Source organism: Pelophylax lessonae, assembly GCF_965119305.1.
Source record: "Pelophylax lessonae genome assembly, chromosome: 5".
Taxonomy (NCBI): Eukaryota; Metazoa; Chordata; class Amphibia; order Anura; family Ranidae; genus Pelophylax; species Pelophylax lessonae.
Window position 1 is genome coordinate 179,842,462 of NC_138772.1, and position 19,930 is coordinate 179,862,391.

Below are 19,930 nucleotides of genomic sequence, written 5' to 3' on the forward strand. Positions count from 1 at the left end.
GATGCGTACCTACACATCCCCATTTTCGAGGGTCACCAGAGGTACCTTCGATTTGCCATTGCGGAGGATCATTATCAATTCGTGGCGTTACCCTTCGGTCTCGCTTCGGCTCCGCGGGTTTTCACCAAGGTGCTCGCGCCGGTTCTGGCCTTACTGAGAGCCCAGGGCATCTCTGTCTTGGGGTATCTGGACGATATCCTGATTCGGTCCGCGACCAGTCAGGGTCTGGTGAACGACCTGTCCATCACGATGCAGACTCTGCAGGAATTCGGCTGGATGATAAATTTTCCAAAATCGACGTTGTGTCTGTCGGTTCGTCTTCCCTACCTGGGGATGATTCTGGACTCTGTTCAGGCGAAGGTCTTCCTACCGGAAGACAAGCTTCGGACACTTCAGTGCGAAGTCAGGTCCCTCAGGGACAATCAGTGTTCATCCCTCCGGACGTGTATGAGGTGTCTGGGATTGATGGTTTCGGCCTTCGAGGCGATTCCCTTCGTCCAGTTTCACACACGGGAGCTTCAGGCGGAGGTTCTGGCCGTGTGGGACGGGCGTCCGCAATCTCTGGATCTGCGGATTTCGTTGAACCGCCACACCCGAAGGGGTCTTTTGTGGTGGCTCCAGTCCCCGGCGGTGTCGGGGGGCAAGTCTTTTCGTCCCTTGTCATGGACGGTGATCACCACGGATGCCAGCCTGTCGGGCTGGGGTGGTGTTCTGGGTGTTTTGTCCGCCCAGGGTACTTAGTCGGAGGAGGAATCCTTCCTTTCCGATCAACATTCTGGAATTGCGAGCAATAAATCTCTGCCTTCTGCGTTGGACGGACAGGCTTCAGGGCCGTCCAGTTCGGGTGCAGACGGACAATGCCACAGCGGTGGCCTACATCAACCACCAAGGGGGCACCAGGAGTGCCCGGGCGGCTCGGGAAGTAGCCGACATTCTGTCTTGGGCCGAGACGCACGTCCCGGCGATTTCTGCAGTTCACATTCCGGGGGTGGAAAACTGGCAGGCGGATTATCTGAGCCGCCAGACCCTGGACCATGGGGAATGTCTTCCAGATGTTGTGCGCGAAGTGGGGGTCCCCAGATGTGGACCTGTTCGCGTCTCGTCTAAATCACAAGGTGGAAAGGTTCGTGGCAAGGACGCGCGATCCTCGGGCAGACGCCTCGGACGCGTTAGTGACGTCCTGGCATCAGTATCGCCTGATGTATGCCTTTCCACCAATTCAGCTGCTGTCCAGGTTCCTTCGCAGGTTGGCCTCGGAACCGAAAACGGTGATTCTGGTGGCACCGGACTGGCCTCGCCGGTCTTGGTACGCAGACCTCGTGAATCTGGCGGCCGACGCTCCGTGGCGTCTGCCACTTCGAGAAGATCTCCTGTCTCAAGGACCGATATTCCATCCTGCTTTACAGTCGCTGGCTTTAACGGCCTGGGTGTTGAAAGCCAGGTCCTGAAGGATAGGGGTCTCTCCCCTGAGGTCATTCCCACTTTGATCAAGGCCAGGAAGGCCTCTTCAGGGAAGATTTACTACCGTACTTGGAAGGCGTATTTTGCCTGGTGTGAGTCCAGGGGGTATTCCCCTCGCTCGTACTCGGTATCGAGAGTGTTGGCTTTCCTTCAAACGGGCGTGGACCAGCGTTTGGCGTTGGCCACGATTAAGGGTCAGATTTCTGCGCTGGCCGTTCTTTTTTTCAACGTCCTGTGGCGTCTAACTCTTTGGTTAGCACCTTTGTTCAAGGGGTGCGACATTTGGTCCCTCCTAGGAGGGAGCCTTTGCCTCCATGGGATTTGAACCTTGTTCTGTCCGTGTTGCAACATGCTCCTTTTGAAAATATCAGGGAGATCTCGTTGTCTTTGTTGTCCAAGAAGGTTGCCTTCTTAGTAGCGATTACTTCGGCTCGCAGGGTGTCGGAGCTGGCGGCCTTGTCCTGTAAGTCTCCGTATTTGGTGATTCACTTGGATGAGGTGGTCTTGCGACCTAACCCATCTTTTCTTCCGAAAATAATTTCTGATTTTCACCTCGATGAGGACATTGTCTTGCCTTCAGGGTTCAGGGTGATCAGGGTTTACCTGTCATCGACAAAATCCTTTCGCAAGTCGGATTCTCTTTTTGTCCTTCCTGAGGGACCTCGGAAGGGCATGGCGGCGTCGGCTTCTACCATCGCCAAATGGATCAGACAGACCATTGAGCAGGCCTATGCTTTGAGGGGGAAGGTTCCTCCCGTGCCTGTGAAGGCGCACTCTACCAGATCTCTGAGTACGTCTTGGGCCTGTCATCATCGGCTTCTGTGGCCCAGGTGTGTAAGGCGGCGACTTGGTCGTCCGTTCACACCTTCTCCAAATTTTACAAAGTGGATGTTCAGGCATCGGCAGATGCTTCTTTTGGCCGTAAAGTCCTTAGTGCGGCGGTGCCTTATGGTCCCTTATTTGGCTGTTGGGGTGTTTTTACCCCTAGGTTACTTGTTTTTTCCTGGGTTGTTGCTCCTGTTGAGCACATTTTTTCCTGTTGCCCAGTTGGTTCTCTTACTTTGGTAAGGTTCCTTTCTCTGATGTGGGACTTTGAGTGAGAGGCGTGACCAGGCGTTTAGACTACAATATTTTATTACACACCTCCCATTTACTTACACTTCCCATCACAATACACGGTCACATCTCTCCCATTTACTTATGCCATACCCAATATCTCATATATACCGAATACTATATACTATGCAATATGTATTACTCATTACATTTTTTATACATTATACTATACTACTGTACATTATCATTTTTGTATATATATATATATATACTCTTTATTTATGATGTTATATCGAATTATAGGACCACACACTCCTTATTCAGTACACAAATATTATACAATATACATCATTACATACAACCTTTTTCTTTTTCTCCTTATCTCTTTCTGCAGCAGCACTATGGTGTACCTTCAATAACTCTTTATCTCAACATTACCAACAATATCATTCATATATATATTTTTTGATAGATATCCCTCCACGCTGCTACATATCTTTATTTTCCTACTATATCTACCTCTGCCCACATGTACCATGTGTGCGGCTCACTCTGCCTGTCCCCGCCGACTTTGTGTGCCCTCAGCTCCCGGTGAGACTTCATGGGGTCATACCCACTCTCCCCTCCAATTATCATCCAAGACTTATACAAGCATGGGTATGTATGGGGGTTCGCCCCCTCTTCCCTCTCCCTCTTCTCCAATACATATTATCAGCATTGTGCCAATTTCCCTATATGTTTCTTTTTAGATTTTCTTCATCTGCTCCTGATGAGTGGCGATTCGGGCCACGAAACGCGTAGAGCCTATGATGTTCTCAATCCTACTACTATATCATTACTATTTGGAATCCTTATTTGCGATACTATGTATACTCTTTGATACTCCATCATATATGGAATCCCACTTTGTTGATCTCTATGCAATTGGACCATGGGACTATTTATTTGTTTTTTAATATGTAACAAATTTTTGTATAATATTGTATATGTCATTTGAACTATATGTACCAATAAACATGCCGACTGTGCTCTGCCAGCCTGGTCACGCCTCTCACTCAAAGTCCCAACCTTCCCTTTCCTTCACAATTGAACCGGGATGGAGTCGCACGGCAATCCCAATGTGCGCCTCATCTAAAGTCCCAAACTTCCCCTCCTATCCTTTCTCTGATGTGGGTATTGCGTTGCTTTAGGCGCGGCTGCTTTTTTCCCACCCCTCATGTCTACACTGCTTTGGGACGTCCCCATTAGTGACGAATATGAAGAGGCGGCGACTGTCGGAGGACGTAAGAGAAAACTGATTTTTTGTAAAATCTTACCTGTAAAATTCCTTTCTCTGAGTCCATCGACAGTCGCCGCCCCCGCCCCTCTTTTGGGGTTTGTTTGTATACTCTACTGCTATTCTACTGAAACTGAGTTGGTATGCAGGAAGCAAGGAGGTATTGACTGAGGGGACCACCCCCTGGGGGTGGGATATGCTAAAAGCTTTGATATTAATATATTCTGTTGCCTAGTACTCCTACGGAGCAAAGGTCAATAACCCATTAGTGACAAATATATGAAGAGGCGGCGACTGTCGGAGGACTCAGAGAAAGGAATTTTACAGGTAAGATTTTACAAAATTCAGTTTTTCCATCCATTCAGGGATAGGATGAGAGCGGACAGGCGGTCCGCTCTCATCTGATCCCCCATAGAGAGCAGCGGGAGCTGTGACACCTCCCTCTCCGCACTGCAATCGGAGACGGAGCTGTCATCCGCCGACTCAGTGGGGAGGCGGACCTACGGAGGCGGACCGCGTGAAAGAGCCCTAACTCTAGGCTTTTTCAATAGTTTATCTGGACCCAGCAGGTCCTGATAAACTATTTCCTTGACTGACAAATGCAGCGGCTTTTAGCGCTGCATGATCTGTATGTAGTTTCTGTTAAATATGGTATACTTTGCCAGGTTTCAGCAGTGCGCCGCAGACTTCCTATCCTACTCCCGGATCAAAATGAATACAAGGCTTCCTGTGATTGGCTGACGGGCAGATTACTTCATGATCTCTATCTTAACCAATCAGAGGAAGGTTTATATTCATTAAGAAAATACAAAGCCGCCTGTGAATGGCTGAGCGGATTTTAGCCTGACTTGATTATGTTTCCATCCCAGTGCTATAACACAGCACAGTATACTGTATATAGCTGAGGCTCCCTCTCTCCCAGGAACATGCATATCTAAAGGCCGCCCAGGGATATTTTGTTTTCACTTTTGCAATCAACAGGAAGTTTATATATCACCCCCCTGCTTGCTGTAATGAAATAGGCAAAAACACAGCTACATGGATGGACTGATAATATGCAAATATTTTTACAAAGTAAGAAAAAATAAATTCAACAATACTAATACAAATTTTTGTGTCGGTGATTAATGCTCTTTATTATGTGTTCTATAATAAATGTGACTTTAGTACTCTTTTTTCAATAGAGTGAAGGAGAGGCTAGAACCTCTATCATGTGTGTATTGCTGTCTGTCACTCTATTGAAGAGATATCATAACATGTTATGTTTCACACAGTCAATAAATTAGAGGAAAGTGGGTCCCAGGACAGGAAAGCACTAACAGCAATAATAACAACTTGAACAAGATTCTAACATTTCCTCACTGTACTAAAATATGTTATTATTATTTCTGTATCCCATTTCCCAATACTTGCTGGGAGACAGGAAGTGAGATGAAATCTCCTCAGCATGTACACAGACTGCAATAAAAACTAGACCGAGGTTCTAACCCTTCTGCACATTATGCAAAATTAAGTGAAATGTTTTGGCTGGATTTGAACCTTTAAATATTTTGGTAATGTTTTGATGCACACAACGTTCTTACATTTTGATTTCTCCAATATGTTCCACCTTTCTTTTATAGATTCTTCTTGATGGACCAGGCACTTTAAAGTTAACAAATTTCAGTTTTTCGAAAGCTGAAGGAGAAAACCTAGAAGAGCTATTTGCTTTGGTAGGATCAGCGGATAATTCAGGAGACACAGGAGATAATACACCACGACGTAACCTGAGAAACCATATAAAAGGTTATTTGAATTGTTCTAATGCCTGGAACACTAGAGAAGGGGGTCTTTGAACTTTCTAAACAAAGGGCAGGTCTACTGGCCTTCAGACTTTAGGGGGGGGGGGGGGTAGAAAATGCCCCAGCGTCAGTGAGAGCAAAAAACGTCTACGCTTGGTGGTCAGTGGGAGTTAAATAATGACATAGGGCCTATGGTCAGTAGGGGAAGGAATAGTGCCCCACCATTGGTAGTTGTGGGAGGAATATTGCCCCATCATTGTTGTCAGTGGGAGGATAAGTGCCTCATCATTGGTGTCAGTAGCAAGATTAGTGCCATATTGTTGATGTCAGTGATATGAATAGTACCCCATTGTTGGTATCAGTGGGAAGAATAGTGGTCCATTGTTGATATCCGTAGGAGGAATTATGCCCCACTGTTCATGTCAGGGGAAGGAATAGTGCCCCATCATTGGTATCAGTGGGAGAAATAGTGCCCTATCATATTTTAGCCCTATCGTTTATTTTAGCAGAGTTGGCAAGGTTAGAGTCTCTCAGTTTTTTTTACTATCGTCAGTGTCCTTGTAAGGACAAAAAATACCTGTTGATCCTTCCAGAAATCAAGTGGACTGATAGTGTTTTGTGCTCCGGTAACTTCTGTAATATTTAGAATATCTCCCCCTGTTATGATAATGAGAAAGGGGAAGGTGTTCTGTAGTCCACACCAAGAAGGAGCATCTAAGGGTGACAGTGCTGTTCCTGCTTAGATGCAGCACATTGAAGAAGTGTTATCACTCTGGGACTCTAGGACCCGAAGTGTTACTTGCAGGTGTACTAGGTATAAAATATAGGGAGGTAAAGCCTAAAACAACAATATTATAAAAAATAATATTAGGAATAATAATAAGTAAGTCATCATAATGTAAGGGCTTGAAGGGTGCAGTTATTACATTTTTGTTATTTGGTTTATTTATTTCAGGAAGTGGCAGTTTGCCTGAAGGTGAAGGGTTAAATACATGTTTAGGTTTTAAGCACACGGGTTGTAAAATTGCATGTAAGGTTCATATGCATGTAAGGTTTGTGCTCAGGGCCAACAGGTAAATATCCACCGTTATTGATGTGCATATCTCCCCCAAATAATTGACTGAATTTATGATTTATTCATGTGACACATGCCCCAAATAAGTCCAACTAAATTTGAATGACTGAAGGGTGAGGTCATCCTACACATGCACGTTCACCACATCACTGACTCATTCATTGGAAGATGTAAACATCTAGTTTTCGGTTATGCAGCAAATCCTGTGGACTTGTGTGCATAGGCCCATAGCATAAAATAGTGAAGTATATTCCTCCATCCACAGATCTGTATGCAACAAATTGTATGCTCGTGGGCATGAGCCCTTCAAAGCATGGATGGATGTGAATAATTTAGTCATTACTCAGAAATGTCTTAAGTATTGTGAATAATTGGTTTAAAATAACATTTTAATTTAGATGTTTTTTTTTTTTTTTTTTTTAAGTTTTGGATAGACTATAAAAGTTACCATACTTTTATTGCTTTCTGTGTCCCTTCATTTCCCCTTACTGGTAAAATAAAGGGAGGTGAAGGGAAAAAGCCCCAGTGGGGCCATGGAGAAATCAATAGCATGATAGATATTTCTCCATTATTTCAAAACTTTTATAAGCGTGTCCAGAGCTCTGTATGGGCGTTCTGCTATAACCTAGAAAACGGATCTCACAGTACCCCTTTTTTTTTTTTTTTTTTATTTATTTTTTTTTTCCAGATTTAATTTGTAATTATTATAATAATTTGTATTTGAGATGCTAACATTTCAGTATGTGTTCTGTTTTTATATAAACTATATATAATGAATGATATACTGAAGATACATTTTTGTTATATCTTTTTGTAAAACTTTTGCAGGATCACCAGTTTATGCTGCCCCAGAAGTAATCAGAGGAGCAGATTTCTCAATTTCTAGTGATCTTTGGTCATTGGGATGTGTGTTATATGAAATGTTTACTGGTAAGCGCTAATTACATTTTAAGCATTTATTTGTGACATAACCATCATTTTATGAGTTCATTGCAGAATTTGGAATTATTATATGTGAATGTTTACCAGTCCGTAAAGTCTAAACTGAGGACAATTGCACTACAGTTAAATAAATGGAAAAAAGGAAAGCAGTCCGACTTAATTTAACATGTCCATGTTTGTTTCTATTTTGACAGGGCAACCACCATTTTTCTCTGAAAGTTTCTCAGAATTGACAGAGATGATTGTGAATAAAGACTTTCCCCCACCTCAGGGTAAAGTACCACTGATAACATTACTATATATATTTTTTATAATAGCTATTTTTGAAGACCTTTACTGTTGATCTTAATGGGCTTTGCTCTTCATAAGCATACCTGTCAGCCATTGTACGTAGTCCCGATAAACCACTTAAAGACCAGGCATTTTCTGGAACTTTTTGTTTACATGTGAAAATCTGTTTTATTATTTAGAACCCCCAAACATATTTTTAATGCAAAAAAAACACAATACATAACCCAATTTCTTTGTAAAATATAAAAGATGATGTCACGCCGAGTAAATAGATACCAAACATGCCACGCTTTAAAGTTGTGCACGCCCGCACAATGGCGACAAACAACGTAAATTTTACTATCCATAGGCAATGTTTTAAAGCCTTTACAGGTTACCACTTTGGATGTACAGAGTAGGTCTAATACTAGAATTACTGCCCATTATCTGACGTTCGCAGTGATACCTCACATGTGTGGGACAATCGCGGTTTGGTTTTCGCCTTTGCACGTTAGCACGGGGGGATGGGGCATTTTAATTTATTTTTTATTATTATTAATAATTTATATAATTTTACACGGTTTTCGTTAGATTTTTCTTAAAACTTGCGCCTTTAAGATGCCAGTAAACCGTTAGGGATACCATGACATTGCTTCTGGGTTACCATATCCGAGACCCGATTGAAGCCGATCCCTGCCCTCTTCGGGTCTCCAGCCAGCCGGTCGATGTGCCGGCTGGTTGCTCAGGCCTCCCAGGGGGATAGGAGAGCCCTTGCTAGCGGTGGTGGGGGGAGGGGTAGCTGCTTCAGTTGTTGTTATTACAAGAGAGCTTACTGTTGGCTCTGAAAAACTGTACACTCTGGTACAACAAATTGAAGTCTAATGACATACAGGTACTTGACTTGGTGGCAAGTGGTTAAGAACAGGTACCTCAAGGTCAAACAAATAAACCATTGGTACAAAACACCTGTCCCCTGCGCTCTGAGTGATGCAATCCTCTATCCAGCTTGGCTATAGACTTGCAGATGTCGAGAACTATTGACACGGCAACTTTGGAATGCTTCAGCCTTGCAGCCCCTTCACAAGACCAGGGTGGTCTGGGAACTCTAAAAACAACAGACAAACCCAAGGGCGCACCGGCCTAGTGCATTATTCTTTAATCAGGTTTATTAAAAGAAATGGATTAAAAATACTCACAAACCAGTTCTTGATAAAAGCACATCAAACAAAATATAAAATCCTCAGCATCGAGATCGGGATTGGATCGTCCCCCGAAGCTGTATAGGCTTATGCGTTTCGAGGCAGCGCCTCTTCCTCAGAGCCTCAAGGTTCCTGCTATTACTTAAGCAGATAATTCTGGTCCTTGGACCTCTCTGATTTAGTTTCACTTTTTTTTTGGTATTTATGATTTTTTTTTTTTTTTTTACTAAAGCTTGGCCTTTTGGGCTTGATGCCTCCCAGTTACAGGAGTCCACCTAAGTGGTTTTGGAGCTTATCTGAGGGTATGATATCACTGCACCCCCAGATTTTGGGCCAGCACAGCGCCTGAAAGCCCTGTTCATTAGAACAACCAAGCTGGGGGTGGGGACTGAGGGGAGGCATTGTCATCTTACCCCGAATAATAAAATGACAGTGTTTCTTTAAAAGCACACTTAATTGGTAAGGATACAGGCCATGAAGCAGGGCCTAGCCTAAAAGTCAGGGAAATCATGCCTCCAGTTTCTAATTAAACCAATCCAGTGTCATCTACAGAGAAGGGCTTTAAAGCCAAGAAAGCTGGACAAACCTGGGTTTCTGAAGGTTAAAAAAATATATATTTTCCTAACCTAAGCCTAACAGCCTCCTTAGCTCTCACTTGTATTTACCTCAGATCAGGGGGTGATGAAAGAGCCTGTGCAGTTTCTGTGCCTGCATTATAACAACCAATAATGCAGTGCAGTCCAACAGTTCGCATCCTGGCAACCAAGCACAGTAGATGGAAGGGTCTGCTTGCATTCGATTCTAGCAAAGACGCTAGCCAGCAGGGGACTCCTGCAACATAGCAGCCAAGAACACTAACCGGCAGGGGCTGTCTGCATCCTTGAAACCAAAGATTCTATGCAACAGGGGCTTCTTGCATCATAGCAACAAATAAATAGATGGAGCAAGTGGAACAGGGAAACTGGGTGGGTGTCCTTTAAACCAATATTTCCCCTCCCCTGGAGAGTTCACTAAACGGGGGACAGTGGCATTTGAGCTCTGCCTGAGCACGATGTTGGTAAAGCCTACAAATCGGGTTTCTGTCAGGGGAGGAGCAGAAAAGCTGTAAACAAAGGAATAAAAATGATTTTTTTCACATTTTCTTTGGAGAAGCAAGTACAGATATTTAGATGTAAATATATGGGCCTGTATTAAAATAAATTTGTCTGCTTTTCTCCATATATCAATACATTTGATTGTGCCATGTAATACAGTAGATGATCATAGCTGTAAATTGTATTAAAAGTGTAATTAAAGCGGAGTTCCACCCGAAATTTATACTTACCTCCATCTTCTCGCTCCCGGTCACCTGAAAAACAAATGGATAATCGCAATTTTTTTTTTTTTTTCACTTACCTTTTAGAGAAAATATACTCACCTTACTTCCTTCTTCCTCCCCTCGGCGGCCACGGCGATTCGTCACTTCCTGGCTTTTGCAATGATTCCTGGGAGCTGAACGTCATCGCTCCCAGGAATCATTGCGCCTGCACCGGCCCCGACGTCAGTTCCGGGGCGCGCGCGTCATTCCCTTCTAAACAGCTTCTGGGCATGCCCAGAAGCTGTGGAGGGATGACGCGCGCGACCCGGAAGTGACGTCGGGGCCGGTGCAGTGCATCGTGGGACCGAAGAAGGAGGAAGAGGACCGAAGAGGACGCGGAAGAGGATCGTGCTGGCTTCAAGCTGCCCACACCTGAGATGGCAGCGCTGGAGAAGACAATTTCAAGGTAAGTATTTCTCCTGAAAGGTAAGTGCAACCCGGGACAGATCAGAGGCTAGCCATTGTGGAATGTGCTAGCCCTGACTGTCCCGGGGGTATTTTTGTAAAAAAATGTATAACCAGGGTGGAACTCCGCTTTAATACCTTTATTGACCATGCTTTTGAAGTACCCTAATGTATCGGACGTGAACATTTTCAAATTTTACTGGCTGTCTTGTCTGTTTTCAAAGGCTTGCTTCTATAAAACAGTTTGAGCTTTCTATAAGCTTGTTTCAACAAATGGGAATATAAACTATTAGAATGCATCAGAAAAACAGCCTGTACGCTGATGCTGCTGAATATTTTGCATTTAGCTTATTTAATCTTTTTAATACACGTATCAGAGTTCTTCTTTAAATGGATCTCCAAATTTACCAGCAAAAATTGTGACAGCGCAAATAATTTTGTTGATTCGCAGTTGTAAACTGTGGCAAGCATTTTAAATGTGAGAAATCACGCAGAAGGAATCACCTGAAGGAAGTGCATACTTGTTACCTGTAGCAGCTAATCTGATGCTCCCTCTCCATGGTTCTGTTTAAGTGGGTTTTTATTGACCTCTTTGAAGCAGGTTAGATAAGTAAAACTATAATATACTAGCAACCATGAGATTGCATATATGGAACAGAAATCTTCAATGTTCCAGTAAGCTGAAACGCCAACATAATCTTAAGAGCTGATTCAGTATTAAAACAAGAATTGGTAAGATAGGCCAGTTCATAAAAAGTTGCTAATATCCTACTTTTCTGGCCACTGAGCCCAGAAATCGCATTTGCAGCTGAAATCAGATTGAAGGAAATTAATATATTGAGTATTTAACTGTTTCCAGTGCAGTATAAAGCTGATTAGTTGCTCTGGGTAATAACACCAGTTCTTTCTTTAAAGCAGTGCCTACATGAAGTATTAATGAAGAGTATTAATCACTGACTCAAAATGCTCTTTTAATATTGTTTTCTTTACAAATGTGTGAATATGCTCAATCCACACCTGTAGCTTTAGTTGCTGTTTTTTAATATTTCTGGTTCTTCATAAGAGCTAGCGGGGGTCATATATCAGTTTCCTGGCGATTGCAGAAGTTAGCAAACATTCCTGGGTACAGTCCTAGACATACCTAGATGTTCCAGGGAGGCAGTTGGCTGGATGATTTGGACTTTAGCTTTGCAGTCTGCCCATTAGTTTCTTGATTATTGTACATTCTCATGCCAGCTTCTGGAACAATAATCAAGCAACTGATCAGCACAGCCAAAGTCTGGACCATCCAGTGACCAGCAGGGAGGAACATGCTCATCTATAGGGATGCCAGGAATGTGTTCTTTCACTTGGGCTCATTACTCTTTATCACTTGCACTCTTTGCTAACCTTTCATTTGAATGGGTGGCTACAAAGGGAGATACTGAGAGCGCAGGATTAATTGTTCACACAGGCAAACAGGAAATGAATACAGATGGGGATTTAAAGCACACAGAATTTTAAAGAAACAGGATGAAACAATTGAGAATTGAAACTTGAAGCATATGCAGTGGATATAAAAAAGGATCGCCAATGCTGCTAAATATTTTGCATTTAGCTTATCTCCACTCCCTTTTTATGAGCAGCTTAACCCTACTGAACATGTTGACAGCCAACAGCTCACATGGCTTATTGACAAGAAATTAGACCTCTTACATTATATTATATTATACCTGTCAATTCCAAATACTGTAAGTGCAATTCAAACCTATTGCAATCAACCAAAAACAGAACCGATACAAAATTATTATTTCAAATATATTGAACCCAGAAGAAGCATATTTAAAGCGTGACTAAAGTTAAATAAAAATGACATACAATGGGTAAAGAAAAAATCACCCTCCTTTTTAAAATAATCACATATTGTTGCTTCGCAGCCTGAAATAAAAACAGACAGACACGGTTTTTGGAGTTGGAAAAAGGATCCCTCTTTTTGTATCAGTATTTTGTTGAACCACCTTTTGCTTTAATTACTGCCTTTAGTCTGTTGGAATATGTCTCTACTAACTAACTCTAGACTTTGCAATTATTGCCAACTCTTCTTTGCAGAACATTTCAAGTTCAGTTAAATTTGATGGTGACCGTTTGTGGACTGCACTCTTCACTCTTCAAGTCATTCCACAGATTTTCAATGGGGTTTAAGTCTAGGCTCAGACTAGGCCTTGCAAGGAAATTCACCTTTTTCTCCAAACCACTGTGTGGTTATTTTTTCTGCGTGCTTTGGGTCATTGTCATGTTGGAAGGTAAACCTTCGCACCATTGACCAACTTTTTGGCAGAGGGCAGCATATTTTCCTCAGAAATTTGATGGTATTTTGCCCCATCTATTTTTCCTTCTATCCTGACAAGTGCTCCTGTCTCTGCTGCAGGGAAACACTCCCATAACAGGATATTACCACCTTCATGCTTTACTGTAGGAATTGTATTATTTGGATGGTGAGCTGTATTGGATTTCTACCAGACATATTGTTTGCTTTTGAGGCCAAATAACTCCATTTTAGTCTCATGTTACCGTAACTGCTTTTTCCATGTGGCTTCAGAATCTTCAAGGTGTGTTTTGGCAAAGCTCAGTCGTGACTGCATGTGGTCTTACAAATTTTATCAAATGTCTTGACTCTTTTACGTAGTTCAAAGGTGAGTCTATACAAGGGGAAGGAGTCATTAACCAATTTCAGCCACGGAGACCATGTAGGTGACCTCGGTCCTTTCCAGGACAGTAAAATGGATTTTCTTCCATAGAAATATAGGGTACGAAGCAATATTGACAAGGTTTTTAGCTACATCTGATTGAGTTTACAAGTAATTTTTAGGAGGGGTGATCCTTTTTGCAATTCAGTGATATTTATGTTTTTGAATTATTTTTTTTTTGTTTTCTGACATGTTGGTGTTATATGTTTCACTTGGATGTTATAAGTTGCACTGAGTAAATACAGCTGGATAAAACAAAAAACTGTGTCAGTCTGTTTTCATTTCAGGCTGCAAAGCAACAAAATGTGATCATTTTAAAGGGGGTGATTCTTTTCTATACCCACTGTATGTAATTTCTATTTACCTTTAGTGCCGGTTCATACTATTGCGATGCGGAAACGCTGCAAATCTACTGCGTGTTCCCGCATCGCATTCGCAGCACAGGCAGTTCACACTGCCATATGCAAATTGCTAGGGGGAGTCAATTCAAAGTTAACGACACCCCCAGATCAGCTTGCATATCGCAGTGCGAACTGACAGTTCACACATGAATCGGATCGCACTGGTGTGAACCACCATGCGATCCGATTCTGCTGCGGACCAAAAAAAGGGTCCTGTGCGTGTTCAATGCGATTCAGATGCGAATTCAGCCATACAATCTGTATGACTGAATTTGCACCGCACAGACCTTGCAGGTGATTTTAGGAGCAGTGCGCTCCGAATCACATGCGATGTCTGTCATTGCAATAGTGTGAACCGGCACTTAGTCATGCTTTTAAATATGCTTGTTCTGGGTTCATTTTTTTTGAAACGCTAATTTTGTATTGGTTCTGTTTTTAGTTGATTGAAATAGGTTTGAATTGCACTTTCAGTAATTGAAATTGTGTCTGGAATTGACAGGTATAGTTGACAGAGGTCTAATTTCTTGACAAGAAGCCATTTGAGCTGTTGGCTGTCAACATGATCAGTAGGGTTAAGCTGCTCATAAATGGGAGTTGAGATAAGCTAAATGCAAAATATTCAGCCCCATCAGCGGCTGTTTTTATAATGTATTCCATCAGTTTGTATCCCTATTTGTTGAAAGAAGCTTATTGAAAGCTCAAACTTTTTGATAGCAGGGAGGCTGTGCAAACACTTGATAGCCAGCTGTGGGCAGACAACAGCCAGCAAAATTTAACATTTTCACATCCGATACACTGGATACTTCCAAACGATGTGAACATAATTTACAGCTATGATCTTCTACCCTAAGGGTATCCATATTTCTCTTACGTCCTCCGACAGTCGCCGCCCTCTTCATATTCGTCACAATGGGTATTAGACTTTGCTCCGAAGGAGTAGCTAGGCAACAGAATATGTTAATATAAAAGCTTTAACACATCCCACCCCCAGGGGGTGGTCCCCTCAGTCAATACCCTCCTACTTCCTGTATCCATACTCCAGTTTCAATGTCTAGCTTGTCGGGAGTGGCTGGCTCTCTCTGTGCTTGGGCTTTGTGCCCCAGACTCTTTCTTCTTTTTTGATTTTTTGTTTGAGTTTTCTCTCTTGCTTTACTTAGCTGTTATTTTTTCAGCGTTAGTTAGTTCTTCTGATGAAGAGGATTCGTGCGGGCTGGGTCTCAGGCTGATCCCCTTGGTCGCAGGTTGTGGGTCGGTGGCTTCCCAGCCTGCCATCGAGCGTTCAGTCAGGTATCGCTCCTGGCGCAGTGAACGACCCATCCCTGTTCGGTGCAGGGATGCTTGGTGAGGTGGCTACCTCACTGGACGCTGTGCGGTTTCTTAACCCACCATTGTGCTGCGTCCTGGATGCGACTCTCCTTGCCTTGTGTGCAGCGGTTTGTTCGCCTGTGCGGGTTCCCCACGCCATCCGTGGAGGTAAGTGTATTTATGTGGGGACCTGTCTGTTTTGGGAGGGCTGTCAGTCTGGGACTGTGTTACCCTGCCTGTGTTCACACTGTGGATTTGTTTCTCCCTGTCTCTCTGGCTGCATGCTGTGGGCATAAGGAGGGGGGGCTGGGCTGCACTGTCTGTGTCAGCCTGTGTATGTGTGAAGGCTGTGTGCTGTGGGACATGATTTTGACCATGTTGGGGCACTTTACAGCGATCGCTGCGGCGATCCGCCATGTTTTTTTGCATGGGTGGTGTTAATGCATCACTGTAGTGGGGGAGCGGCGGTTTCGGCGCCAAACGGCTCCATTTTGCCTGCACTCGCCCAGCCGCATGTTTTAACTGCGGGCGGCCATTTTCTTGTAGCCTTCCATAGGCTTTCACAGAGCGCCCTGATTGCATCACTTCCTCTTTCCTGGTGTGCACGATCGCGGCGGCAGCTGCAGCGAGGTCTCCTTCAGGTTTTTACCTTCTGATCTTCCTTTATCCATTGCCTGGGTTCTGTGTCTTCCCTGTGGGGGTCCCGATTGTGCTGTGTGTGTGTGCGGTGGGCTGCGCTTGTTAAAGGGGCAGTTAACCCCTTCTTGGCCAGCAATAATTTTTGGGCAATGGATTCTCAGGAGGGCAAATTTCCTACCACATTGATGGGTAGTCAGGGGACTGCTGTTTCCCCCCCAGGGGGGGATTTGGCTGCGATTGTGTCTAATCTGGCAGCACAGGTGCAAATGCTGGTGGCTGCTCAATCCACAAAAAGGTCCAGAGATTCAATTTCCTCTGGTTCAGAGGGTGATGGTGCAGGGGCTGGTGTGGCCGGGGTCTCCTTATCAGGGTCCCGTTCCTCCCTGGATCTTGTGGGGTCCGAGGTGGAGGCTGAGGTTGAAGGGGTGGATGATTCTCCCCCTGGCTCGTCTGAAGAGCTTGCACTCATGGATGAAATGGTTGCTTCTATTAAACATACGCTGCGCTTGCAGGATGACCCGTGTCCACCTGCTGCCTTGGCAGCTTATGGGACAAAGAGGCGGCGCAAAACATCGCAGGTTTTTCCCTGCACGGATGATTTTCAAAACGCTGTTAAAGAACAATGGCGTAATATCCGCAAGCCTTTTGCTGTACCCAGTAGTTTCAAATTGCGTTATCCTTTCACGCCCGCTACTGACGAGCGTTGGTGTGTACCACCTCCGGTGGATCACGCGATCGCGGTTTTGAATAAGTCCACTGCGATTCCTGCTGAGGATACCCCGGTGTTCCGGGATGCCACGGACAAGAGGCTGGAGTCTCTTGCCCGTCATACCTATTCTATTATGGGTTCTATGTTGAAAGCTCTGTTTGCTTCCCTTATGGCGGCCCAGGCGGTCGCGAGTTGGACGCAGGTGCTTAGACGCGTTTTGGTGGCTGACTCAGCCCCGCAGGCGACATTGGATATGGTGGATCAAATCCATCAGGGTGTCATGTATTTGTGCGATGCGGACTTGGATATGGTCCCGTTGGCCGCACGTGTACACGGTGTGGCGGTGTTGTCTCGCCGTTTGGTTTGGTTGAAGTGTTGGTCGGTGGACCAATCTTCTCGCAAGACTTTAGCCAATCTTCCTTATGACGGTTCTCGCCTTTTTGGTGAATCCTTGGATACACTGATAAAGGGGATCACGGGTGGTAAGAGCACGCTCTTGCCCCAATCCCAGAAGGCTAAGTCGACTACTGGTAAGAAGCATGCTTCCTTTCGGCCCTCTCAGGGGTCCTTTCGTGCCTTTCGGCCGCACTTTAAGGGCAAACCGTTCAAAGGTCAGGGCTCTCAAAAGAAGCCGTGGACAGGTAAGTAGAAGTCCGGCCAATCCGGATCCGCTGCCCACAACAGTGCGGCCTGAAGGGGCGCCCTCACCCGGTTCTGGGGTGGGGGGACGCTTGCTCGGTTTTCTACAACCTTGGCTGGCCCGTGTTCGGGACAGGTGGGTTCAGGAAATCGTTCGATCTGGTTACAAGATCGAGTTTCTCTCTCGGCCGGAGAGCAGATTTTTTCCCTCAAATCTTCAACTGTCTCCGGAGCGTTTGCGGGATCTGCACCTGGCGGTGCGGGACCTGAGAGATCAGGGAGTGGTCCCGGTGCCTCCTCGGGACAGATTTCGGGGGTTCTATTCGAATCTGTTCACTGTACCCAGGAAGGAGGGCAAGGTTCGTCCAATTCTGGACCTGAAGGCTCTAAACCGCTTTGTGCGGGTTCGCAAGTTCCGCATGGAATCTCTGCGGTCGGTGGTGGCTGCCCTGGTTCCGGGGGAATTCATGGCCTCCATCGATCTGAAGGATGCGTACCTACACATCCCCATTTTCGAGGGTCACCAGAGGTACCTTCGTTTCGCCATTGCGGAGGATCACTACCAATTCGTGGCGTTGCCTTTTGGCCTCGCTTCGGCTCCGCGGGTTTTCACCAAGGTGCTTGCGCCACTGCTGGCCTTGTTAAGGGCCCAGGGCATCTCTGTCCTGGGGTATCTGGACGACATTCTGGTTCGGTCTGCGACCAGCCAGGGTCTGGAAAAGGATCTGTCCGTCACGGTGCAGACTCTGCAGGAGTTTGGTTGGACGATAAATTATCCGAAATCGACACTGTGCCCGGCGGTTCGTCTTCCCTATTTGGGAATGATCCTGGACTCGGTCCAGGCGAAGGTCTTCCTACCGGAGGACAAACTCAAGGTTCTTCAGGGAGAAGTCCAGTCCCTCAGGGACGTTCCGTGCTCATCCCTGCGGAAGTGCATGCGGTGTCTGGGTCTGATGGTCTCGGCTTTCGAGGCAATTCCCTTTGCCCAGTTTCACACGAGGGGTCTCCAAGCGTAGATTCTGTCCAAGTGGGACGGGCGTCCGCAGTCTCTGGATGTCCAGATTTCGTTGAGCCGTCGCACCAGAAGGGATCTTCTGTGGTGGCTCCAGTCCCCGGCGGTGTCGGGGGGGGGGGGAAGTCTTTTCGTCCTCTTTCATGGACGGTGATCACCACGGACGCCAGCCTGTCGGGCTGGGGTGGTGTTCTGGGCGTTCTGTCCGCCCAGGGGACTTGGTCGGGGGAGGAATCCTCCCTTCCGATCAACATTCTGGAGTTGCGTGCGATAAATCTTTGCCTTCACCGTTGGACGGACAGGCTGCACGGCTGTCCGGTTCGGGTGCAGACGGACAATGCCACGGCAGTGGCTTACGTCAATCACCAAGGGGGCACCAGGAGTGCCCGAGCGGCTCGGGAAGTGGCCGGCATTCTTTCTTGGGCCGAGACTCATGTCCCGGCGATATCGGCGGTACACATTCCGGGGGTGGAGAACTGGCAGGCGGATTATCTGAGTCGCCAGACCCTGGATCAGGGGGAATGGTCTCTCCACCCGGCTGTCTTCCAGATGTTGTGCGCGAAGTGGGGTCTTCCGGAAGTGGACCTGTTCGCGTCTCGTCTGAACAACAAGGTAAAAAGGTTCGTGGCAAGGACGCGCGATCCTCGGGCAGACGCGTCCGACGCGTTGGTGGCCCCGTGGCACCAGTATCGGCTGCTGTATGCGTTCCCGCCGATCCAATTGCTGCCCAGGTTCCTTCGCAGGTTGAACTCGGAACCACACACGGTGATTCTTGTGGCACCGGACTGGCCTCGCCGGTCCTGGTACGCGGACCTCGTGAACCTGGCGGTCGACGCTCCTTGGCGTCTGCCTCTTCGAGAAGATCTCTTGTCTCAAGGACCGATATTCCATCCTGCTTTACAGTCGCTGGCTTTGACGGCCTGGCTGTTGAAACCGAGGTCCTGAAGGATAGGGGTCTCTCTCCGGAGGTCATTCACACTTTGATTAACGCGAGGAAGTCTTCCTCGGGGAAGGTCTATCACCGTACTTGGAAGGCCTACTTTGCCTGGTGTGAGTCCAGGGGGTTTTCACCTCGCACTTACTCGGTGTCTAGGGTGTTGTCCTTCCTTCAGACGGGTGTCGACCAGCGTTTGGCGCTGGCTACGGTCAAGGGTCAGGTGTCTGCGCTGGCCGTTCTTTTTCAACGTCCTGTGGCGTCTAACTCTTTGGTTAGTACCTTTGTTCAAGGGGTGCGACATCTGGTCCCTCCTAGGAGGGAACCTTTGCCTCCTTGGGACTTGAATCTTGTTCTGTCCGTGCTACAACATGCTCCTTTTGAACAGATCAGGAAGATCTCGTTGTCCATGTTGTCCAAGAAAGTCGCTTTTTTGGTGACGATCACTTCGGCTCGCAGGGTTTCAGAGCTGGCAGCTTTGTCCTGCAAGTCTCCGTATCTGGTCCTTCATCTGGATAAGGTGGTCTTACGACCTAACCCTTCTTTTCTTCCGAAGAGGGTTTCGGATTTCCACATCAATGAGGATATTGTCCTGCCTTCGCTCTGCGCGAAGCCCAAACATCCGAAGGAGGTGGAGCTGCATTCCTTGGATGTTGTTCGGGCGATTAGGGTTTACCTGAAATCGACTGAATCTTTCCGCAAGTCGGATTCCTTGTTTGTCCTTCCTGAGGGACCTCGGAAGG

At 45.9% G+C, this 19,930-nt stretch overlaps 1 protein-coding gene across 1 annotated transcript in view; it reads left to right on the plus strand.

Moving 5' to 3' along the window:
- Nucleotides 1-19,930, plus strand: part of ULK4 (unc-51 like kinase 4) — a 1,112,493-nt gene that overhangs the window by 25,000 nt on the left and 1,067,563 nt on the right. The window contains exons 5-7 of the mRNA XM_082258381.1: nucleotides 5,416-5,578; nucleotides 7,478-7,579; nucleotides 7,786-7,863. Coding sequence (XP_082114507.1) covers nucleotides 5,416-5,578; nucleotides 7,478-7,579; nucleotides 7,786-7,863 — 343 coding nt within the window. The remainder of the gene's footprint in view (nucleotides 1-5,415; nucleotides 5,579-7,477; nucleotides 7,580-7,785; nucleotides 7,864-19,930) is intronic.